Source organism: Microtus pennsylvanicus, chromosome X (genome assembly GCF_037038515.1).
Source record: "Microtus pennsylvanicus isolate mMicPen1 chromosome X, mMicPen1.hap1, whole genome shotgun sequence".
In the NCBI taxonomy this organism is placed as follows: domain Eukaryota; kingdom Metazoa; phylum Chordata; class Mammalia; order Rodentia; family Cricetidae; genus Microtus; species Microtus pennsylvanicus.
Window position 1 is genome coordinate 118826017 of NC_134601.1, and position 19880 is coordinate 118845896.

The window sequence follows — 19880 nt, forward strand, 5'->3', positions numbered from 1 at the left end:
AGTGATGAGCTGCTTTGTGGGTGCTGGGAATTGAACTCAGGTCAGCTGGTGATTTTAACTGCTTAGCCATCTCTCCAGCCCCATTAGTCACTTTTCTTTTTTTTTTTTTTTTTGGTTTTTCGAGACAGGGTTTCTCTGTGGCTTTGGAGCCTGTCCTGGAACTAGCTCTGTAGACCAGGCTGGTCTCGAACTCACAGAGATCCGCCTGCCTCTGCCTCCCAAGTGCTGGGATTAAAAGCGTGCGCCACCATCGCCCGGCCATTAGTCACTTTTCTATTGCTGTGATAAAAACATGATCAAGGCACCTTATTGGATAGTATATTTGGGCTTATGGTTCCAAAGATATGAGTCCATTGCCATCACATGTGATGGGGGACACAAAGCAGTAGGTACACATGGCTGCTGGAGTAGCAAGCTGAGAGCTCACACCTTGAGCAACAATCAAGAAGCACAAAGAGCATACTGGGAATGGTGTGAGGCTTTTAAACTCACAAGGCCCACCTCCAGTGACATGCTTCCCCCACTTCTTAGGTCCCACCAACTAGGGACCAATGTCTAAGACTGTGTATTCAAATGTCTAAGACTGTGGGGAACATTCAAATCAGCCCATTGTGTTTTTCTGTGTGCTGGGATTAAAGGTGTATGCCATTACCACCCAGCTTTTGTTTTCGTTTGAGTCGTAGTTTCTCTGTGTAGCCCTGGCTGTCCTGGAACTTTTTCTGTAGACCAGGCTGGCCCTGAACTCACAGAGATTCGCCTGCCTCTGCCTCCCAAGTGCTAGGATTAAAGGTGTGTGCCACCACCACCTGGCTTTTTTTTTTAAGACAGTGTCTCATATAGTAGTCTATAGGAGTGGGCTGGCCTGGAATTTACTTTGACTGGCTTTAAACTCATGGTAATCATTTTGCCTCAGTCTCCTGAGTGCTGGCTTATCCCTGGCCTTGTTGCTATTATTTTATTACATTTATTTTTATCCTGTAGGTATATGTCTATGTATCTTTGTGGATTCTTTTTTTTAAACTTTTTTTTTAAATATTTATTTATTATGTATACAATATTCTGTCTGTGTGTATGTCTGCAGGCCAGAAGAGGGCACCAGACCTCATTACAGATGGTTGTGAGCCACCATGTGGTTGCCGGGAATTGAACTCAGGACCTTTGGAAGAGCAGGCAATGCTCTTAACCACTGAGCCATCTCTCCAGCCCCCATCTTTGTGGATTCTTGCATGCCATGGCGCACATGTGGAAGTCAGAGGACAATTGCAGGAGTTGGTTCTCTTGTGGGGTCTGGGAGTGGAACTCTGGTCTTCAGGCTTATTGGCAATCACCCTTACTCATGGATCATCTCACCAATAATTATTATTGTTTTAAACTATTGAGTTCATGAACTGCATGCACACTTGTAATCCCAGCAGTTGAGAGGTGGAGACAGGAAAAGTTCAAAGTCATCTTTACCTACAAAGCAGGTTTTAGGCCAGCCTGAGCTATATGAGCCATTGCCTCAAGAAGAAAATCATCGGGGGCTGGAGAGGTTGCTCAGGAATTAAGAGCACTTCTTCTTGCAGAGAAGCCTAGTTTAGTTTGCAGCACCCATAAGGTGGATAATAACTGTGTGTATCTCCAGTTCCAGGGGAGCCAATGTCCTCCTCTATCTTCTAAAGGCACCAGGCATGATGGACATGCATATATGCAGGAAAAACAGTCATATACATAAAATAAGTAAAATTTTAAAAGGAAGAAAACAATTAAATTCTTCAGTCCATACTGGTTCCAGTGGTGGAGACAATGGCACAAGATCTCCAGCTGGTCTCGTTTGTCTGGTGGCTTTCACATCATTTGGGAAGTCCATATACTCCCTTTCTCATGAAGTAACCTGTTGTGTTGTTTTTTTTTTCCTTTTTCTGCAGTTGTCCCCCATATTACTGATGCTATCCAGGAGTGGGTCATGAATCAAGCCAAGGTGTCCGTGGATAGTGATAAGGAACAACCCCAGATATGCGTTATTGAGGCAAGCGTGGACCTTTTCTTCATAAGCTACCGCCTTGCTGGCTTTTTAAGCATCCAGTTTTCCTTCACTCTCCCCTCTATGGTATGGTAAATTAGGCTGGGGGTGGGGTTCCAACAGGGAACAACAGAGATGGTCACGAGTCAGTTATTAAAGAGATAATCACACATTCTCTGGGGGTGAGTACGCAGTGGTCTGTGTGTGTGGACAGGTGAGTAACGAAGTCGGTGTTGGGGTTGGAGCCTGGAATGGGTACTTTCTTCTGTCCCTGAGGAGTCTATAGACCCACTGTTCGTACAAATGAACTGTATGATTTTGTTTATTTGACAACAGGGTCTTAGGTAACCCAGGCTGGCCTTGAACTTGATATATAGCCAATAAAGCCTTTGAACTCCTGATCCTTCTGCCAAGTGCTAAGATTACAGGCATATGCCATTCCTCCTGGTTTATGCCATGCTGGGGATGGGATCCTGGATTTCATATGTGTTAGGCACATATCTTACCAACTGAGCTACATTCCTATCCCAGAGTGTATTTTAATTTCTAGTATTGGAGAAATATTTGCAGAGTGCTGTGGAAAGTAGAGATTGGGTTGGGAAAGTCAGATGGTGGAGGTGGGAGGTGATATCAACCATTCAAGAAAGGAGCATTTGAATTTAGCACTTGTTGACTGTCTTGACTTACTTTTCTCTCATTCTTTTATGGCTGTAGAATGTAGTATGTTATGCAGACTGTTTTCTACCTGGGCGTTCCTTCCTGATTTTTTTTTTTAGAACTTTTTCTTTTTTTTTTTTAAAGATTTATTTGTTTATTTATTGTGTATGCAACATTCTGCCTCCATGTATGCCTGCAGGCCAGAAGAGGGCACCAGATCTTATTACAGATGGCTGTGAGCCACCATGTAGTTGCTGGGAATTGATCTCAAGATCTTTAGAAGAACAGTCAGGGCTCTTAACCTCTGAGCCACCTCCGCAGCCCCCTCCTTCCTGATTTATATCAAGGAAGTACTTCCTCTTAAAAATGAAAATGCGTGTGTGTGTGTGTGTGTATGTGTGTGTGTATGTGTGTGTGTGTATGTGTGTGTGTGTGTATGTGTGCGTGTGTGTGTATGTGTGTGTGTATGTGTGTGTGTGTATGTGTGTGTGTGTATGTGTGTGTGTATGTGTGTGTGTATGTGTGTGTGTATGTGTGGGGTGTGTATGTGTGTGTGTGTATGTGTATGTGTGTGTGTGTGTATGTGTGTGTGTCCTAGTGCTCATGTGGATGTCACAGGACAACCTTGAGTGTTGGTCCTCGGCTTCCACATCCACCTTGTTTGAGGCAGGGTCTCTACAACTCACTCCTTTGTATACCAGGCTAGCTGGCTTATGAGCTTCTGATGATCCTCCTGCCTCCACATCCCACATCTTGGCAGGCCTACACTATAGTTACAGACACTTGTGCTACTATAGCTGGTTTTCATGTGGGTTCTGGAGGTCTGAGCTCAGGTTGTCAAGACTCGCACAGTAAGTACTTCGCCACTGAGCCATCTCCTTCGCCCCAGTGTTTCCTTTTTAAAACATATTTATAAAAGACAGTCTCATATACCCCTGGCCTTAAACTCTACTATGTAGCCAAGAATGACCACGAATTTCTGAGCCTTCTGCCTCCACCTTCCAAGTGCTGAGATTACAAGCATGCATCACTATATCCAGTTTTATATGGTACTGGGATTGGATTCAGAGCTTCAGACTCTACCCCGTTCTAAGTTTTCTTGTTATTATTTTATGAATCGGTGAGTTTATCAATCCTGCTTAGGAAGCAGAGGTGAGTTAAAATAAAAGCCAGACATGGTGATACACACCTTTAATCCCAGCACTCAGGAGGCAGAGGCTGGCAGATTTCTGTGAGCTCAAGGCCAGCATGGTCTATGTAGAGAGTTTCAGGCCAATCAGGGCTATATGGTAGGACCCTGTCTAAAAAAGCAATAACAACAAAAATTACAGGTGAGGGATTACTTAAAGAAGGCTGGATGGCACCAAAACAGCATAAATTTCCGATAAATTCCCACCTAGTTATGGAAGATGACCTCTTGGAAGCTGCATCATGGAGTCCTCCCTTGCAGCTAACTTTTCACTTCTTTGTTTTCGTCCAAGATCATATATAGTACCAAGTGCTAGTGTATGTTTCTTAAACATTTATACTTGTGATCAAGTTTTTGTGTCTGACTTTTTTGAGACAAGGTTTCACTCTCTAGTCCAGGCTAACCTGGGATTAATTATGTAGCCTATGCTATCCCGTAACTCAGAGAAGTCCTTGTGCCTCAGCTTCCCAAGTGCTAGAATTATAGTAGTACGCCACCACTGCTAACCATGTAATATTTTAACTTATAAGTTGAATATAATGAAAGATTGAGAATAATAAAATAGAAAAATTATAACAATAAATTATAATGCAAGTTATTTAAAACTTATGGATTATCAATTTTGGAGTTTTAAGTTTAATAAATGCAAATTTACAATAAGAAAGTATTTTCACAAGGGTTCTGAACACAGTGATAATAGGAACTTCCAAATGGGTTAAGAGGCTGCAGTGCCACAATAGACCACATGAGGGCAGGAACAGATAAGATTTAAAGTCTTGGTCCTTTTCCTTATGTTCCAGTGATAATTTATAGGATCCCCTTCAAAAAGCACAAGATGAAGCTGAGTTTGGGGTCCGGCAATCCAGCACTCCAGAGACTGGGGAAGGAGTTTGAAGCTAGCCTGGGCTACATATGGAGCTCCAGTCCAGTCTGAGCTAGAGTCAGACTCTGTCCCAAAAAACTACCTCCCCTGCAAAAAAACAAAACAAAACAAAAGACCTACCCACATTAACAAGCCAGGTGGTGGTGGTACAGGCCTTTAATCCTAGTACTCAGGAAGCAGAGCCAGGTGGATCTCTGTGAGTTCGAGGCCAGCCTGGTCTATAAGAGTTAGTTCTGTGACATCCAGCGCAACACAAAGAAACACTGTCTCAAAAACAAAATAAAAACCACACTAACAAACAACAAAATAAAACCAGAAGGGGGCTAAGGGCATATAGCTCAGCAGTGGAGCACTTGCTTAACATATGTGAGACTCTGGATTATGTCCCCGCAACACAAGAACACAAAGGACAAAATCCTCTCAGACATTCCCATACAGTTTGGTTTAAGTACAGACTTTTCTTTAGTTTTTTCTCCCAGACAGGAGCATGCGATGTAGCCTTGGCTGGCCTGGAACTGGTATGTTGACCTTGAACTCACAGAGATCCACCTGCCTCACCAACTTCTATCCTGAGCCCTGAGATTAAAGGTGATAGTTACCGTGCCTGGTCTGTCTTTTAAATTATACTTATTTTTGTGTGCATCTGTGCTGTATGTGTGTACGTGCGTGCATATGCGTTCAAATACCTGTGGAAGCCGGGCTCAGCACTGGTTATCTTCCTCAGTTGCCCATCACCTTATTGTTTGAGACAGGGTCTCATGAACCTGTAGCTCAATGATTTGGCTGGACTGGCTGGCCAAATATGCCTGTCTCTGTTCCCACCTTCTGGGGTGAGGTCACAGACATGCACTATGCTGGGGTTACAGACACTACTGTGCACAGCTTTGTACATTTGCTGTGAATCCTAACTCGTGTCCTCCTGCTTGCCTGGAGGTCAGTATTGACTGAGCCACTGTCCCTGTTTGTATTTATTGAGACAGTGTTTCTCCACGTATTTCAAGCTAACCTTGACGTTAGTATGTAATCCAGGTTGGCCTTGAATTTGCAGCAATATTTCAGCTTCATTCAGCCTCCTGAGCACTGCTGAAGATTACACCTCACGCCTTCTTCCTCCTGCTGCTGCCGTTACAGCCACCTCTTCTTTTCCCCTCCTTCCCTCCCTCCCTCCCTCCCTCCCTCCCTCCCTTCCTCCGTTCTTTCTTCTCTCTAACTCTCCTTCTCCACCTCTTTTGGCAGGATCTTGGTATGTCCATCCTGGCTTCAAACTGGTGATCCTCATGCTTCTACCTTGAACTGCTTTTTTTTTTGAGTTTAGTTTTTTTTTTCTTCTTGCTGTGTAGATCAATCAACTCACAGAGATCCTCCTGTCTCTGCCTCTCCAGTGCTGGATTAAAGGCGAGCGTCACCACCGCCCAGCATCACTATTTCTTTCTTTCTTTTTTTTTAGTTTTATTTATTTATTTATTTATTAAAGATTTCTGCTTCCTCCCCGCCACTGCCTCCCATTTCCCTCCCCCTCCCCCAATCAAGTCCCCCTCCCTCATCAGCCCAAAGAGCAATCAGGGTTCCCTGCCCTGTGGTAAGTCTAAGGACCACTCACCTCCATCCAGGTCTAGTAAGGTGAGGATCCAAACTGCCTAGGCTCCCCCAAAGCCAGTACGTGCAGTAGGATCAAAAACCCATTGCCATTGTTCTTGAGTTCTCAGTAGTCCTCATAGTCCGCTATGTTCAGAGAGTCCAGTTTTATCCCAGGCTTTTTCAGACCCAGGCCAGCTGGCCTTGGTGAGTTCCCAATAGAACATCCCCATTGTTTCAGTGTGTGGGTGCACCCCTCGCGGTCCTGAGTTCCTTGCTTGTGCTCTCTCTCCTTCTGCTCCTGATTTGGACCTTGAAATTTCAGTCCGGTGCTCCAATGTGGGTCTCTGTCTCCTTTCATCGCCTGATGAAGGTTAATATCCAGGAGGATGTCTATATGTTTTTCTTTGGGTTCACTTTCTTATTTAGCTTCTCTAGGATCACGAATTATAGGCTCAATGTCCTTTATTTATGGCTAGAAACCAAATATGAGTGAATCATCCAAGCAGAAACAGGTGGCCATCAACCTTTCTCAGCACACATTTGAATATTTTGTCCCAGCTAGGCCCACTGGTAGAAATAGTTTTAGCTTTCTCTTCTGTGACCTATGTTTTGGATAGTTCTTTTCTTTATTGCATTCATTTTATTTATTGTGAATTCTTTCTTTTATATTTATTTAGTGTGCGTGTGTGTGCGCACACATGCGTGCATGCACATGTACATATGTCCCAGTGTGCATGCCAGTGTGTGCTTGTGTAGGTCAGAGGAAAAGTTGTGAGAGTTTGTTCTCTTTACCTTTAAGGTCCCAGGGATTGAACATAGGTGATCTGGCTTGGTGGCAAGTGCCTTTACCCACTGAGCCATCTTGCCAACCCTTTGAACTTTTTACCTGCTTGTGAGTTTTGTGTCTCTGTCACTCTTCTTTTTTAATTTTTAAAATTTTTATTTTTAAAAATTTTATTTTTATGTTTGTGGTTGTTTTCCTTGCATGTTTGTAGGTTGTAGCACGCCTATATAGTGCCCTCTGGGGACAAAAGAGAGTAATCCCTAGGATTGGAGTTATAGATGTTTGTGAGCTGTAGTGTGGGTGCTGGGAGTTGAACCCCATGTCCTTTGGAAGAGAAGCCAGTGCTTTTAATCACTGAGCCATCTCTCCAGCCCTCTTCTCTTTCTTTTTTCTTTTGAAACTGATTCTCACTGTAGCCCAAGATGGCCCAGAAATCACTATTTAGCCCAGGCAGGCCTCAAACTAAAGGCAATCCTTCTGCCTCTGCTTCTTTTTGTCACCATGCCTGGATTTTTTTGAGATAGGATATATGTACTCCAGACTAGTCTTGAACTTGTGATACTCCTTCCTTAGTTTCCCCATTGCTGGGATTACAGATTTTTTTTTACCAGACCAGGCTTTTTTATTAAAAGTTTTATTGAAGTTTAATGTCACAAAACTTCATTCATTTCAACTGTATAATTTAATGATTTTAAGCACTTATAGTCTTCTGTTCTTGTGAAAAAAGTATTGAACTTCAGGTCTTATCCTCAGTCTATTAAAATTATGTCTAAAGCTGGGGATAGTGGCTCACACTTTTAAAACCAACCCTCGGGTGGCAGAGACAAGCAGATCTCCTAGTTACAGGCCAGTCTAGTTTATAGAGAAAAGAGCTCCAGTTTAGCCAGAGCTACACAGAGAAACCATGTCTCAGAAAAGAAAAACAAAACAAAATAAAACAAAATTATTTCTAAACCAAGTGTGGTGATTCATGTTACATGATCAAGGCTAGCCTGGGCTATCTATGTAGAAGTCCAGGCCACCCTGGGCTACAGTATGAAACTCTTCCAAAAGTAATTAATTACTTATCTGGTCGTTGTGGTATATGCCTTTAATTCCAGCACTTGGGAGGCAGAGGTAGACAGATCTCTGACTTCAGAGTCATCCTGGTCTATATAGAAAGTTCCAGGTCAGCCAGGACTATATGGTCAGATTCTGTTTCTAAAGAAAAATTACTTAACTTCAAAAGCAAGAAAATTCCATTGGTTTGTGTGCTATGGAAGATGTTTGGTTATTTGTGCCTTATTTTTGTTTTCCACCCTCAGCTGGGAGGCACTATTGGAGACATCGAAGGAATGGCATTTGTGGAAGCATTCCGACAATTCCAGTTTAAAGCAAAAAAGGAAAATTTCTGTAATATTCATGTCAGCCTTGTACCACAGGTGAGTTTTTCCACATAAGTCTGCAGATAGTAACTTTGATCAGTTTTGCCCTGATATTTTATGTGACCTATCTTTGAAATTCAAGAGCCATAAATTGTCCAGTTGTTCTGATGGGGACTCATTTCTTTTTAGCTCTGTGTTACTGGAGAACAAAAAACCAAACCCACACAAAACAGTGTCCGTTCGCTGAGGGGGTTGGGCTTGTCTCCAGATCTGGTGAGTTAAGTGCAGTGGGTAAGTTTGTCTCTAAGGTCTTTTGGAGTAGGACCTCCATTTCACAGGCTCTAACAGCCACTAACAATGGTTTATTTCCTTTTTTGGTGTTGGTGCTGGGGATGGAACAGAGAGCACATGCTAAGCATGTGTTCTACCTTTAAACGACACCCAGTCCCTTCATCTTTAATGCACCATCTGAGTCATCTGTCCCTCTCAAATGGTTCTGATGACAGTAAACTGTTTTGTGTCTGGCATCCATGAAAAGAATATTTCTTTATCCTTAATTTGGTTCCTTTTATAGCAGACAAGATACAATGCTCTGTCATTTGTAAGGTTCCTGGCTCCTTCAGAGCGAATGTAAAACCTTGGGATTTTCCTCTGTCCCTTCAAAGACTGGCTATCTTTGCTCTGAGCTTTAGTCTAAGAGGCATTCATGTGTTGCTATATCAGATTATCCAGTTACAGCCAGCATCTTGCGTGTTTGTGTGTGTGTGTGTGGGGGGGGGGGTGAATTAGGAGTCCACAAAGCAGCTGCCTTCTTTTTTTTTTCAGGACAGTATTTTTCTGTGTAAGAGCTCTGGCTGTCCTGGAACTTGATTTGCAGACCAGTCTGACCTCGAACTCACAGAAATCCTCCTGTCTCTGCCTCCTGAGTGCTGGGATTAAAGATGTGTACCACCACTGCCTGGCACAGCTGCCTATTTTTATAAATAAAATTTATGGACATACAGTTATTTACTTACATATAGTCTGTGTAAAGAAATAGTCTGTGTTTTGGCAAGTCTATAGTAGGACCGGGAGTGCCTTACCTGGAAAGCTAAACTGTTTCCTGTGGGACCCTTTAGTGAAAGTTTGTTAACTTCTGATCCACCTTCTCTTCTGTTTCATGAAACAGCCCTGTAGAGCTTTTAACTCTTCACCAGAGACATTTTGATATTTTCTTCCTGGTAGATTTCTGTTGAACTTAGTGAGACATGCTTATGCTAGTGGCCAGACCAATTTTTCATGCTACAGAGGAATGCCCAGAGTGAATAAGTACATACTTGGTCTAGTCTTGTAAAAAAAAAAAGAATAAAAGGATTTTCTGACAATGGATTGGGCAATTTGATCACCCCTGTTTCCATGTATTGATCCATGCATAATTGGCTTTCACAGATTGTCTGCCGTAGTTCCAAACCTATTGAGATGGCTGTGAAGGAGAAGATTTCTATGTTTTGTCATGTGAACCCTGAGCAGGTTGGTGCTTAATGTTTTTTATATTAAAATTTGTGTGTGTGTGCGCATGTGTGTGTGCGCTTCTGCCATGACCTATGTGTAGAGATCAGAGGACAATTTTGTGGATGGAATTCATTCTCTCCTACCTTTAGGTTGGTTTCACCTGTCAAAATCAAGTTGTGAGGATATGTGACAAGTACTTTTACTCGTTGAGCTACAGGGTCTCACGTAGCCCAGGCTGACCTCGAATTTCTGATTCTCCAATATCCCATGTGCTGAGAATATAGTCATAAGCCACCACTTTAAGCTCAGGGTGGGCATTTTAGCTCAGTGAAGCTTCTAGTAGGAGAACTGTGTACTGTTTCTTTAGCATTTTTTTATCCTGTGTTTTGACGGGGTACTTACTGCCTCATTCAGTTTTCTTCTGTACCTTTTATAGCTTAACACACCTTAAACCGCACAAGTGTGCTGACATTCATGATGTGTTTTATGATCATGTAGGTGGCCTAGCTGGTTTCATTACTCCATAAATTACCATAATTTAGGCTCTAACCTTCTGTTCTGTAGGACTTTCAGACTGGGTATTCTGACATTTAGATGATCTTTTTCTTTCTAGCTCTGGTTCCCAATAAGCCTATGGTATGAGGGGTTGCAGTTGGCTGCAGGTTATAAGGAGTGGTGTGAAGAAAGAGTGGCGTGAATGGAACTGAGGAACAGGGTGAGGCTTGCTAGGAACCATTCATGTGAGCTCTAGGTTCTCTTGACAGCTGCTTGGTGGGGTATCTATGTTTGGGGTGTAGGCGGGTAGAGAGTCCTCTGCTTTAGGTTTCCAAGCCTGAACTGCTTTTAAAAGAAGGGACTTCTCTCTCTCTCTCTCTCTCTCTCTCTCTCTCTCTCTCTCTCTCTCTCTCTCCCTCCCTCCCCCCCCCTCTCTCTCTCTCTGTGTGTGTGTGTGTGTGTGTGTGTGTGTGTGTTCTGGGCCACTTTGTTTTGGTTCAGTTGTTTTGTGTACCCTTCCTCTTGGTAGACAGTGGATTAAGCAAATACAACCTGGTTTCCAGAATAGAAGAAGATAGTTAGAACATTTTGCATTGGATTGTTGAGAGCTCAGAGAAAGGAGGTGGAGTTCCAACTCTGTCTGTTGTGGTGTCTAACACCTGGAACATTGATCCGAGTCTCTTTTATTTCTACAATTTATCTTTATTATTTTAAGCTTATATGTATGTGTGTGGGCTCGTATAAGTGAGTACACATGCCCAAAGAGGTTGTGGGTGTCAGATCCTCCTGGAGCTGGAGTACAGGTGGTTTTGAGCCATACAATGTGTATGATGTGGATGCTGGGAACCTAACTCATATCCTCTGCAAGAGCTGTAAGTACTCTCAACCACTGAGCTATCTCTTCATCCCTAGTGGTCCAATTTTGTTCTTATTTTTTTCTATTTTTTTTGAGACAGGGTTTCCCAGAAGCTATGGAGCCTGTCCTGGAACTCGATCTGTAGATCAGGCTGGCCTCAAACTCACAAAGATACCCATGACTCTACTTCCCGAGTGCTGGGTTTATAAAGGCATGTGCCACCACTCCCGGTCAAACAAGGCAATTCTTATAAGATAAAGCATTTAAATTAGGGGCTTCCTTAGAGTTTTAAAGGCTTAGTCTATTATTATCATGTTGGGGAGCATGGTAGCATACAGGCAGGCACTGGAACAATAGCTGAGAATTACATCATCCATAGCTACATCATTCATAGGCAGAGAGAGAGAAACAGAAACAGACTGGACTTGGCATGGGCTTTTAAAATTTCAAAGTCCACCCTCAGTGACTCCAACAAGGCTACACCTACTCCATTCCAACATGGACACTCCTCCTAATCCTTGTAATCCGTTCAAACAGTTTCACTCCCTGGCAACTATGTTTTCAAATATGTAAGCCTATGAGGGCTGTCCTTATTCAAACTACCACAGTGATGGTTGTGAGCTACCTTGTGGGTGATGAGAGTCAAACCTAGGTCCTCTGAAAGAGCAACAAATACTTTTAGGTGTTTAGCCATCTCTCTAGCCCAAATTCATTCATTTCTCTTTTTTTGCTTTTTTTGTCTTTTTTTCCCCCCTTTGGAGCTGAGAAATAAACCCAGAGCCTTGTGCTTACTAGGCAATTGCTCTACCACTGAGTTAAACTCCCAATCCCTTTCTTTTCCTTCTTTTTTTTTTTAAAAAAGAAAAACCTTGTAACATTTATTTATTGCATGGTATGTTTATTCATGAGTGTGGCGGTCAGAAGGCAATTCTGGGGAGCCAGTTCTCTTTCTACCATGTCTATTCTGGGACTGGAACGCAGGTTATCAGATTTGGTGCCCTGCTGGGTCATCTCACCAGCTCTCAGTTCTTTCTTTTTTGATTGTTCTTTTTTTTTATGTAGTCTAGGCTAACATTGGACTTTCTGTTTGGCTGAGTATGATCTTGAACTTCTGTTCTTCCTGTCCTTACTTCTCAAGTGTTCTGGTTATGGGTGTGTGCCACCTTGCTTGGTTCTATGTGGTGCTGCTGGTAGTCAAACCCAAGGTCCTCACGTACGCTAAGCAGGCAGTCTGCCAAATGAGCTATATATCTGGCTGTCTTGCTTTCCTTTCTGTTCCTGTGATAAAATACCCAGCTTAGGGGGAAAGAGGTTTTTCTTTTTTTAACTTAGGTTTCTTGGTTACATTCTAGTCTTTTGGGAGGTTAAGGCTGAAGGAATTTGAAGCAGCTAGTCACATCACATTCACACTCAAGAACACAGAGAAATGAGGTAATACATGTACATGCCGACTGCTTAGCTCCCTTGTATATGGTCTAGGGCCAAAATCCAGAGAATAGTGCCACCCAGTTTTAGGCTGGGTCTTTTTTATGTCAGTTAAGGAAATTAAGAAATTCCAAGCCAGAAGGCGTGGCATATGTCTTCAATCTCATCACTCAGTAGCCAGAGGCAGGTGGGTCTCTGTGAATTTGGGATCAGCCCTGGTCTACATAGTGATTTCAAAGCTAGCCAGGGCTGCATAGTGAGACCTTTGCTTAAAAAAAAAAGAAAAGAAAAAAAAAAGAAACCCTGACAGACATGCTCAAAGGCCAGTTTGGTTTAGGCAATTACCATTTGAAACTCCTCTCCCGAGGTGAATGTAGATTGTATCAAGTTGACAGTTAAAACTAAACATCACTGCTCCCTCCCTCCCTCCCTTTTGCTCTCCTTCCCTTCCTTCCTTTCTGAAGTTGTATTTTGCTGTATAGCTGAGACTGGTCTTGAATTTATTATGGTCCTCTTGCCTCACTTCCTGGGATGCTGGAATTAGGCCTGTTCTCCAACACGTAGCTTTCTTGATTTTCTTATTTCACTATAAACTGTTTCTTGAGTTTTGTCTTATTCCAGTGGTGTATTAAGAAAGATGTTTTATTTTCATTGATCAGGTCCTCTGTATCCATGATGTTTCTTCCATCTACCGAGTGCCTCTTCTTTTGGAGGAGCAAGGCATGGTTAAATATTTTAAAGAGAGATTGAACCTGCCCATCAGTGACTGTTCAAGTAATTTGCTTTACAAGTGGAAAGCCATGACTGACAGGTATGTGAGATGAATTATTTATGTATAAAATTTTTTCAACATAGCTAGAACTTGTAAAAAAAAAACTTCTCCCAGTTCGTTCCAGACTTTCTCAGTCTTTAGAAATACATAGGAAATTAGGACTGCAAGATTACAGATAAAAAAAAGGATTACAGATAAACATACTACAGCCTCTGGCTTTATATGGGTTTGGACTGAGTTCTCCTGCTTTTGTGGCAAGTTCTCTACTAACTGAGCTATCACCTTGGCCTCTTTACACAATTTTTTAATAATTCTTGGCCTTGTAGGTGGAAGTAAAACCTACTTCAAAAGGCCAGTCTGCCTTCTTTACCTTTTTGTATGTGTATGTTCTGGTGTAGCTATATCTAAATTTGTTGTTAGAGTCTTTCTCTGTGTTCTTTGAAGATTTTTGGAGCCATTGTCTTTGTTGTACTTAAACCCAAATGAGTTAAAGGGATTTGGATTCCCAAAGGAATATATATATATATATATATATATATATATATATATATATATATAGACTAGGCTGGCCTTGTCCTCACAGAGATCCGTCTCTCTCTGCCTTCTAAGTGCTGGGATTAAAGGTGTGTGTTACCACTGTCCAGCTCAAAGGAATATTTTTAATTCTGGATGTTTGATTAATACGTTAATTTACTTTTTATTTACTCCACCTTTTTCTTTTTTTCAGTCCTGGGGCCAGAACTTGTTCATGTTAGGCAAGTGCTCTTTGCTGAGCCCTATCCCTAGCCTAATTTATGCTTGTAAGTGTTGCAGAGTTTTTGTTTTATTTAAGATTTGGCTAACATTTCCTAAAGAAGGTCCTTTAAATGGGAAGCTTGACTCTACATTTAGCACTCCACCTGAAAGTGGTTTGTTTGTTTGGTTTTGGCATAGTCTCCTGCAGCCCAGACTGGCCTTGAACTTCTACTCCACCTCCAGATTGCTGAGGTTGTATGTAGGTATCCACCACCATTCACAGCGCCCATCCAGTACTTACATATCTTAAAAAACACTTATTTCCAAATCACATCCATTTATTTTGTGCACATGCACACATACACACCAGTTAAAAGACAACTTTACAGGAGTCGATACTCGTTCCTTCCTCCAGATCCTTAATTGTATCAGCAAAGACAAGACCATTTTTATAAGTTTTTTTATTGTTTTTTTTTTCCCCAAGACAGTGTTTCTGACTGTCCTGGAACTCGTTCTATAGACCAGGGCAGACTCAAATTTGTAGGTCTGCCTGCCACTTTCTTCTGAGTTCTGGGATTAAAAGTGTGTGCCTCTACACTCAGTTTGTAAGGTTCTTAGGGAATTAAGGGCATGTGCCTTTATGACCAGAGAATTTTTTTCCTCCCTTTAAGGATTGAACCCAGGGCTTCAAGCATACAAGCCTTAATGTGTGAGCTACATCTCCAGCCTAGTGGAGAACCATTCATTTCACCACAGTCTTCCAAATAAATGGAGATGGCAGTACCTATATCATTTTGGATTGTTGGTTTATTGGTAACTGCAATGTATAATGGCCAACCCCACTGTGGTCTGTAGAACGTGTAAGGAGTCAGTGAGAGGGCAGAGCAGCTGCTCTGATGATGGATGTTCACTGCCACTCAGACACCAGCGGTCCTGGTTAAAGTGGATATGGTCCTTTTCTGGGACCCCAGGCTGAAATGAGATACCATTTCCCACTTTGGGACGTGCCCATGATGGGTGGGCCTGTAAAGTAGACTCTGCTTCCCATTTCCCAGAAGCTCACAGTAATAGCAGAAGCCTGCCTCACACATCTGTGATAGCTGTGTTAATCATGTGAGGGGGACCTTTGGTTGATCTGGGAAGGGAAAGTGAGTATAAAGGACAGACTTAGTATATCAGCCAGCCAGCACAGCAGGCCTCACCCTGGGGTGTTTGGCTCATGCGCTCATCTGTTCCGTCTATCACCATGGGATTTCTGTCAAGGAAGTTTGGACGTGAGTGAATAGAAGGAGGAGCCTGTAATTGTCTTTAGTGTGCCTTCTTTTGGGTCAGAGCCATGTCCTTCAGCTTTCTGCAGAGAAAAAGTGAGACCCGGCCAGCTCTTTTGCACACTGGCAGCTGTTAAGTAGGTAGACCACACCTTAGGACAAAATATCTACTTCTGGTGGCATCTCTCATATTTGGCTTGAGATTAATTCGCTTTCTGTTATCAGGAATTCATCAGCATCATTATAATCATTATCAACATCATTATTTTGTAATACTGGGGAATGAACCCAGGGCTTAATGCATGCTAGGCAACTGCTTTACCACTTCTGGACATACACAACTGTGAATTCTACAGAGCAAGATAAAACTAAGCAGCGTTAAAGGCTTGATAATGTTGGAGGACAAACTGCTTGTTTGGTTCCCAGCTGCCTGACTAGCATAGACCAAAAATAATCACACAGAAACTGTATTATATAAAACACTGCTTGGCCTGTTAGCTTTAGCTTCTTATTGGCTCTTACATATTAATTCAACCCATTTTTATTAATCTGTGTATTGCCACATGGCAGTGGCTTACTGGCAAAGTTTCAGTATGTCTGCCTGACTCTGCCTGCAGCTCCACGGCACCTGACTCTACCCTTCTTCCTCCCAGCATTCAGCCTAGCTTTCCCTGCCTACTTAAGTTCTGCCTTGCTATAGGTCCAAAGTAGGTTTTTTGTTCATTAATGGTAATCACAGCACACAGAGGGGACTCCCACATCATGACAACTTTCCCTCAGTTTTTTTTTTATTTATTAATCTTCCTGGGAAGTCTTACCTTTCCAGTTACTTTTAGTCTCTAAGTTTTTTTCCTCCACCCAGCTTAGTTTTCGATTTTGTGTTTTTATTTATTTTATCTGTATGTTTTTGTGGCAGTGTGTCACTGTGTTTATCTGACTAGCTTGGAAGTCAAGATGTAGACCAGAGATGCCTCAAACTTGTAGTGATTTCTGCCTGCCTTTGCCTCTTGTGTGTTACCACATCTGGCTTATTTTTTATTTTCGAGGTATGATCTCATGTTTCCCAGGCTGTCCTTGAACTCACTGTGAGGCTGAGGATGATCTCGAACTTCTGATCTTGATTTAATTTTGGTATGTGGTACCTATCCAGAAAATTGTTCATTTTCTTTGAATTTTCCAATTTTGGTTAGTACAGGTTTTTGATGATATAGGCACTTAATGCTATGAATTTTTCTCTTAGTTCTGCTTTCAAAGTGTCCATAAATTTGGGTATGTTGTATATCCATTTTCATTGAATTCTAGGACGTCTTTAATTTCTTGCTATTTCTTTCTTGACATAGGGGTGATTCAGCTGAGTGTTGTTCAATTTTCATCAGTTTGTGGGGTTTCTGCAATTAGTGTTGTTGTGGAATTCTAACTTTAAGCCATGGTGATCTTATACAGGTGTTACTCCAATTTTTTTTGTATCTGTTGAGGTTTGCTTTGTGACCAAGTATGTGATCAATTCTAGAGACAGTTCCATGATGTTCTGAGATGAATGTATATTTTGTTGTGTTTCAGGGGAATGTTCTATAGATGTCTGTTAAACCCTTTGAGTCATAACTTCTGTTAGTTCCTTTATTTCTCTGTTATGTTTCTGTCCGACAATCCTGTTCATTGGGGAGAGTGGCGATATTGAAGTCTCCCACTATTAGTGTGTGTGGGTTGATGTATGATTTAAGCTTTAGTAATGTTTCTTTTACAAATGTTGGTGCCTTTGTTTTGGGGGTCATAGATGTTTAAAATTAAGACTTCATCTTAATGGATTTTTCCTGTGATGAATATGAAATGTCCTTCATCTCTTTTGATTGATTTTTAGTTTGAAGTCTATTTTGTTAGATATTAGGATAGCTACACCAGCTTGTTTCTTAGGTCCATTTATGGAAAATCTTTTCCCAACCCTTTACTCTGAGGCAATGTCTGTCTTTGAAGTTGAGGTGTGTTTCTTGTAAGCAGTAGAAGAATGGATCCTGTTTTTGTATCCATTCTGTAAGTCTGTGTCTTTTTATAGATAAATTGAGACTGTTGATATGAAGAGATATTAATGACCAATGATTGTTAATTCCTGTTATTTTTGGTTTTGTTGTTGTTGTTGTTGGTATTGTATGTATGCTTCCCTTCTTTGGGGTTTGCTATTGTGTGGTTATCTATTGCCTGTGTTTTTGTGGGTGTAGCTAACTTCCTTGGGTTGGAGTTTTCCTTCTAGTACTTTTTGTAGGGCTGGGTTTGTAGATAGGTATTGTTTAAATATGGTTTTGCCATGGAACATCTTGTTTTCTATATCTATGGTGATTGAAAGCTTTGCTGGGTATAGTAGTCTGGGTTTGCATCTGTGGTCTCTTAGTGTCTGCAGCACATCTGTCCAGGACTTCCTGGCTTTCAGAGTTTCCATTGAGAAGTCTGATATGTATGCCTTTATATGTTACTTGGTTTTTTCCTTTGTTGCTCTTAATATTCTTTATTTCTTCTGTATGTTTTGTGTTTATTATGTGGCGAGGAGACTTTTTTTGGTCCAGTCTATATGATGTTCTGTAAGCTTCTTGTACTTTCATAGGTATGCCCTTCTTTAGGATGGGAAAGTTTTCTTCTGTGATTTTGTTCAATATATTTTCAGTGCCTGTATCTGGATTTTGCCTTCTTCTACCCCTATTATTCTTAGATTTGGTCTTTTTTGGTGCCCCAGATTTCTTGGATATTTTGTGTTAAGAGTTTGTTGGATTTAACATTTTCTTTGATGAATCTGTTTTCTCTATTGTATCTTCGACACCTCTCTTCTATCTCTCATAGTTTGTTGAATATGCTTGCATCTGTAGTTCCTGATTGTTTGCCCACATTTTCCATTCCCAGAATTCTCTTGGTTTGTGTTTTCTTTATCGTCTTTATTTCAGTTTTCAAGTCTTGAGCCATTTCCTTCCCATTTGATTTTTTGTCTTGGCTTCCTTTGCTTTCTCTAAGGGATTTGTTGATTGCTTCCAATTTTTTGTTTGTCTTTTCCTCCACTTCTTTAAGGGAATTTTTCATTTCTTCTTTAGGGGACTCTATCATCTTCATAAAATTATTTTTAAGGTGGTTTTCTCCTGCTTTGTCTGCACTGAGATATTCAGGTCTTGATGATGTTGAACCACTAGTTTTTGGTGGTGCCATTTTGCTCTTTATGTTTTTGAATGTATTCTTACAGTACCATCTGCCCATTTCTTTCTCTCCAGTGGGTATAGGTGGGGTCTCTGCTTCAGGGTGTCCCTCTTCCTCCAGTTGGTGCAGTCGGGGTCTGTAGCTTAGGTTCCTCTTCCTCCAGGTGCAGGCAATTCCAGGCCTCTGATGGACAGTGTTATGGCTCTGAGGCTCCTCCAGGTGTAGGCGGGGCCAAGGCTTTGGTGTTTGCTGATGCCTTGGAGGATGATCCAAGGTGTGGGAAGGCTGCTACCAGGTCCCTGAGTCTTTGCTGGGTGTGGGTAGGGCATGGAATGTGCCAGAATGGATTGGGGTAGGGCTGGGGCTTGAGAGTAGGGTTCTCCAGCCGAGGACCCAGACACTCACCTTCTCCAGGTGTCTTCAGGGTCAAGGTTTTGGTGGTCACAGATGCTGTGGGGGATGGTTCTGGGTGTGGGAGGCTGCTCCCAGTTTTTGGGGGCTTCGCTGAGTGGGGGTAAGGCATGAGATGTGCTGTAGGGTCTAGGGCCTAGACATTAATGCCCTCCAGTCCAGAACACAGACCCTCACCTCTCCAGTGTAGGCAGGGTCCAGGCTCTGGTGGTCTCAGATGCCAAGGGGCTGTTTGGGGGTGTGGGGAGGCTGCTCCCAGGTCTCTGGGGGCTTTTCTGGGTGGTGTTGGGGCATGGGATGTTCCTCTAAGAGCTTGGGCCTAGAGAGTAGGGCCCTCCAGCTAGGGACCCAGACACTTACCTCTCCAGGTGGGGGCAGGGCCAAGGCTCTGCTGGTTGCAAATGCTATGGGGGGGGGGTGGTTGGGTGTGTGGGGAGGCTGCTCCCAGGTCTTGCCCTAGTTCTTCTTATGCTTTTGAAATCAGTTTGATGACCAGAGTTTGGCATGTTGGAGGAGAGATTTGTGTCAAGTTCACTGAGTGTCTTGTCTCTTTCTAAGGTTCTGAAAAGTACTTGGAATAAGAGCAGTGGCTGCATTGTTGCTTGTGATGTTAAAGTGTACATACTTTAACTTGATTCCTTTCTCAGGTATGAAAGACTGCAGAAAATATGCTCCATCGCCCTGGTTGGTAAATATACCAAACTCAGGGACTGCTATGCCTCTGTGTTGAAAGCACTGGAACATTCAGCCTTGGCCATCAATTACAAGTTGAATCTGATGGTGAGTTCCAGCCTGCTGT

The 19880-nt window shown here is 42.2% G+C and overlaps 1 protein-coding gene across 4 annotated transcripts in view; it reads left to right on the plus strand.

Moving 5' to 3' along the window:
• Ctps2 (CTP synthase 2) overlaps positions 1-19880 on the plus strand; it is a 123402-nt gene that overhangs the window by 9520 nt on the left and 94002 nt on the right. For all 4 annotated transcript variants that reach the window (XM_075957151.1, XM_075957152.1, XM_075957150.1 and 1 more), the window contains exons 4-9: positions 1908-2008; positions 8398-8514; positions 8647-8730; positions 9886-9966; positions 13384-13535; positions 19729-19861. In XM_075957151.1, coding sequence (XP_075813266.1) covers positions 1908-2008; positions 8398-8514; positions 8647-8730; positions 9886-9966; positions 13384-13535; positions 19729-19861 — 668 coding nt within the window. The remainder of the gene's footprint in view (positions 1-1907; positions 2009-8397; positions 8515-8646; positions 8731-9885; positions 9967-13383; positions 13536-19728; positions 19862-19880) is intronic.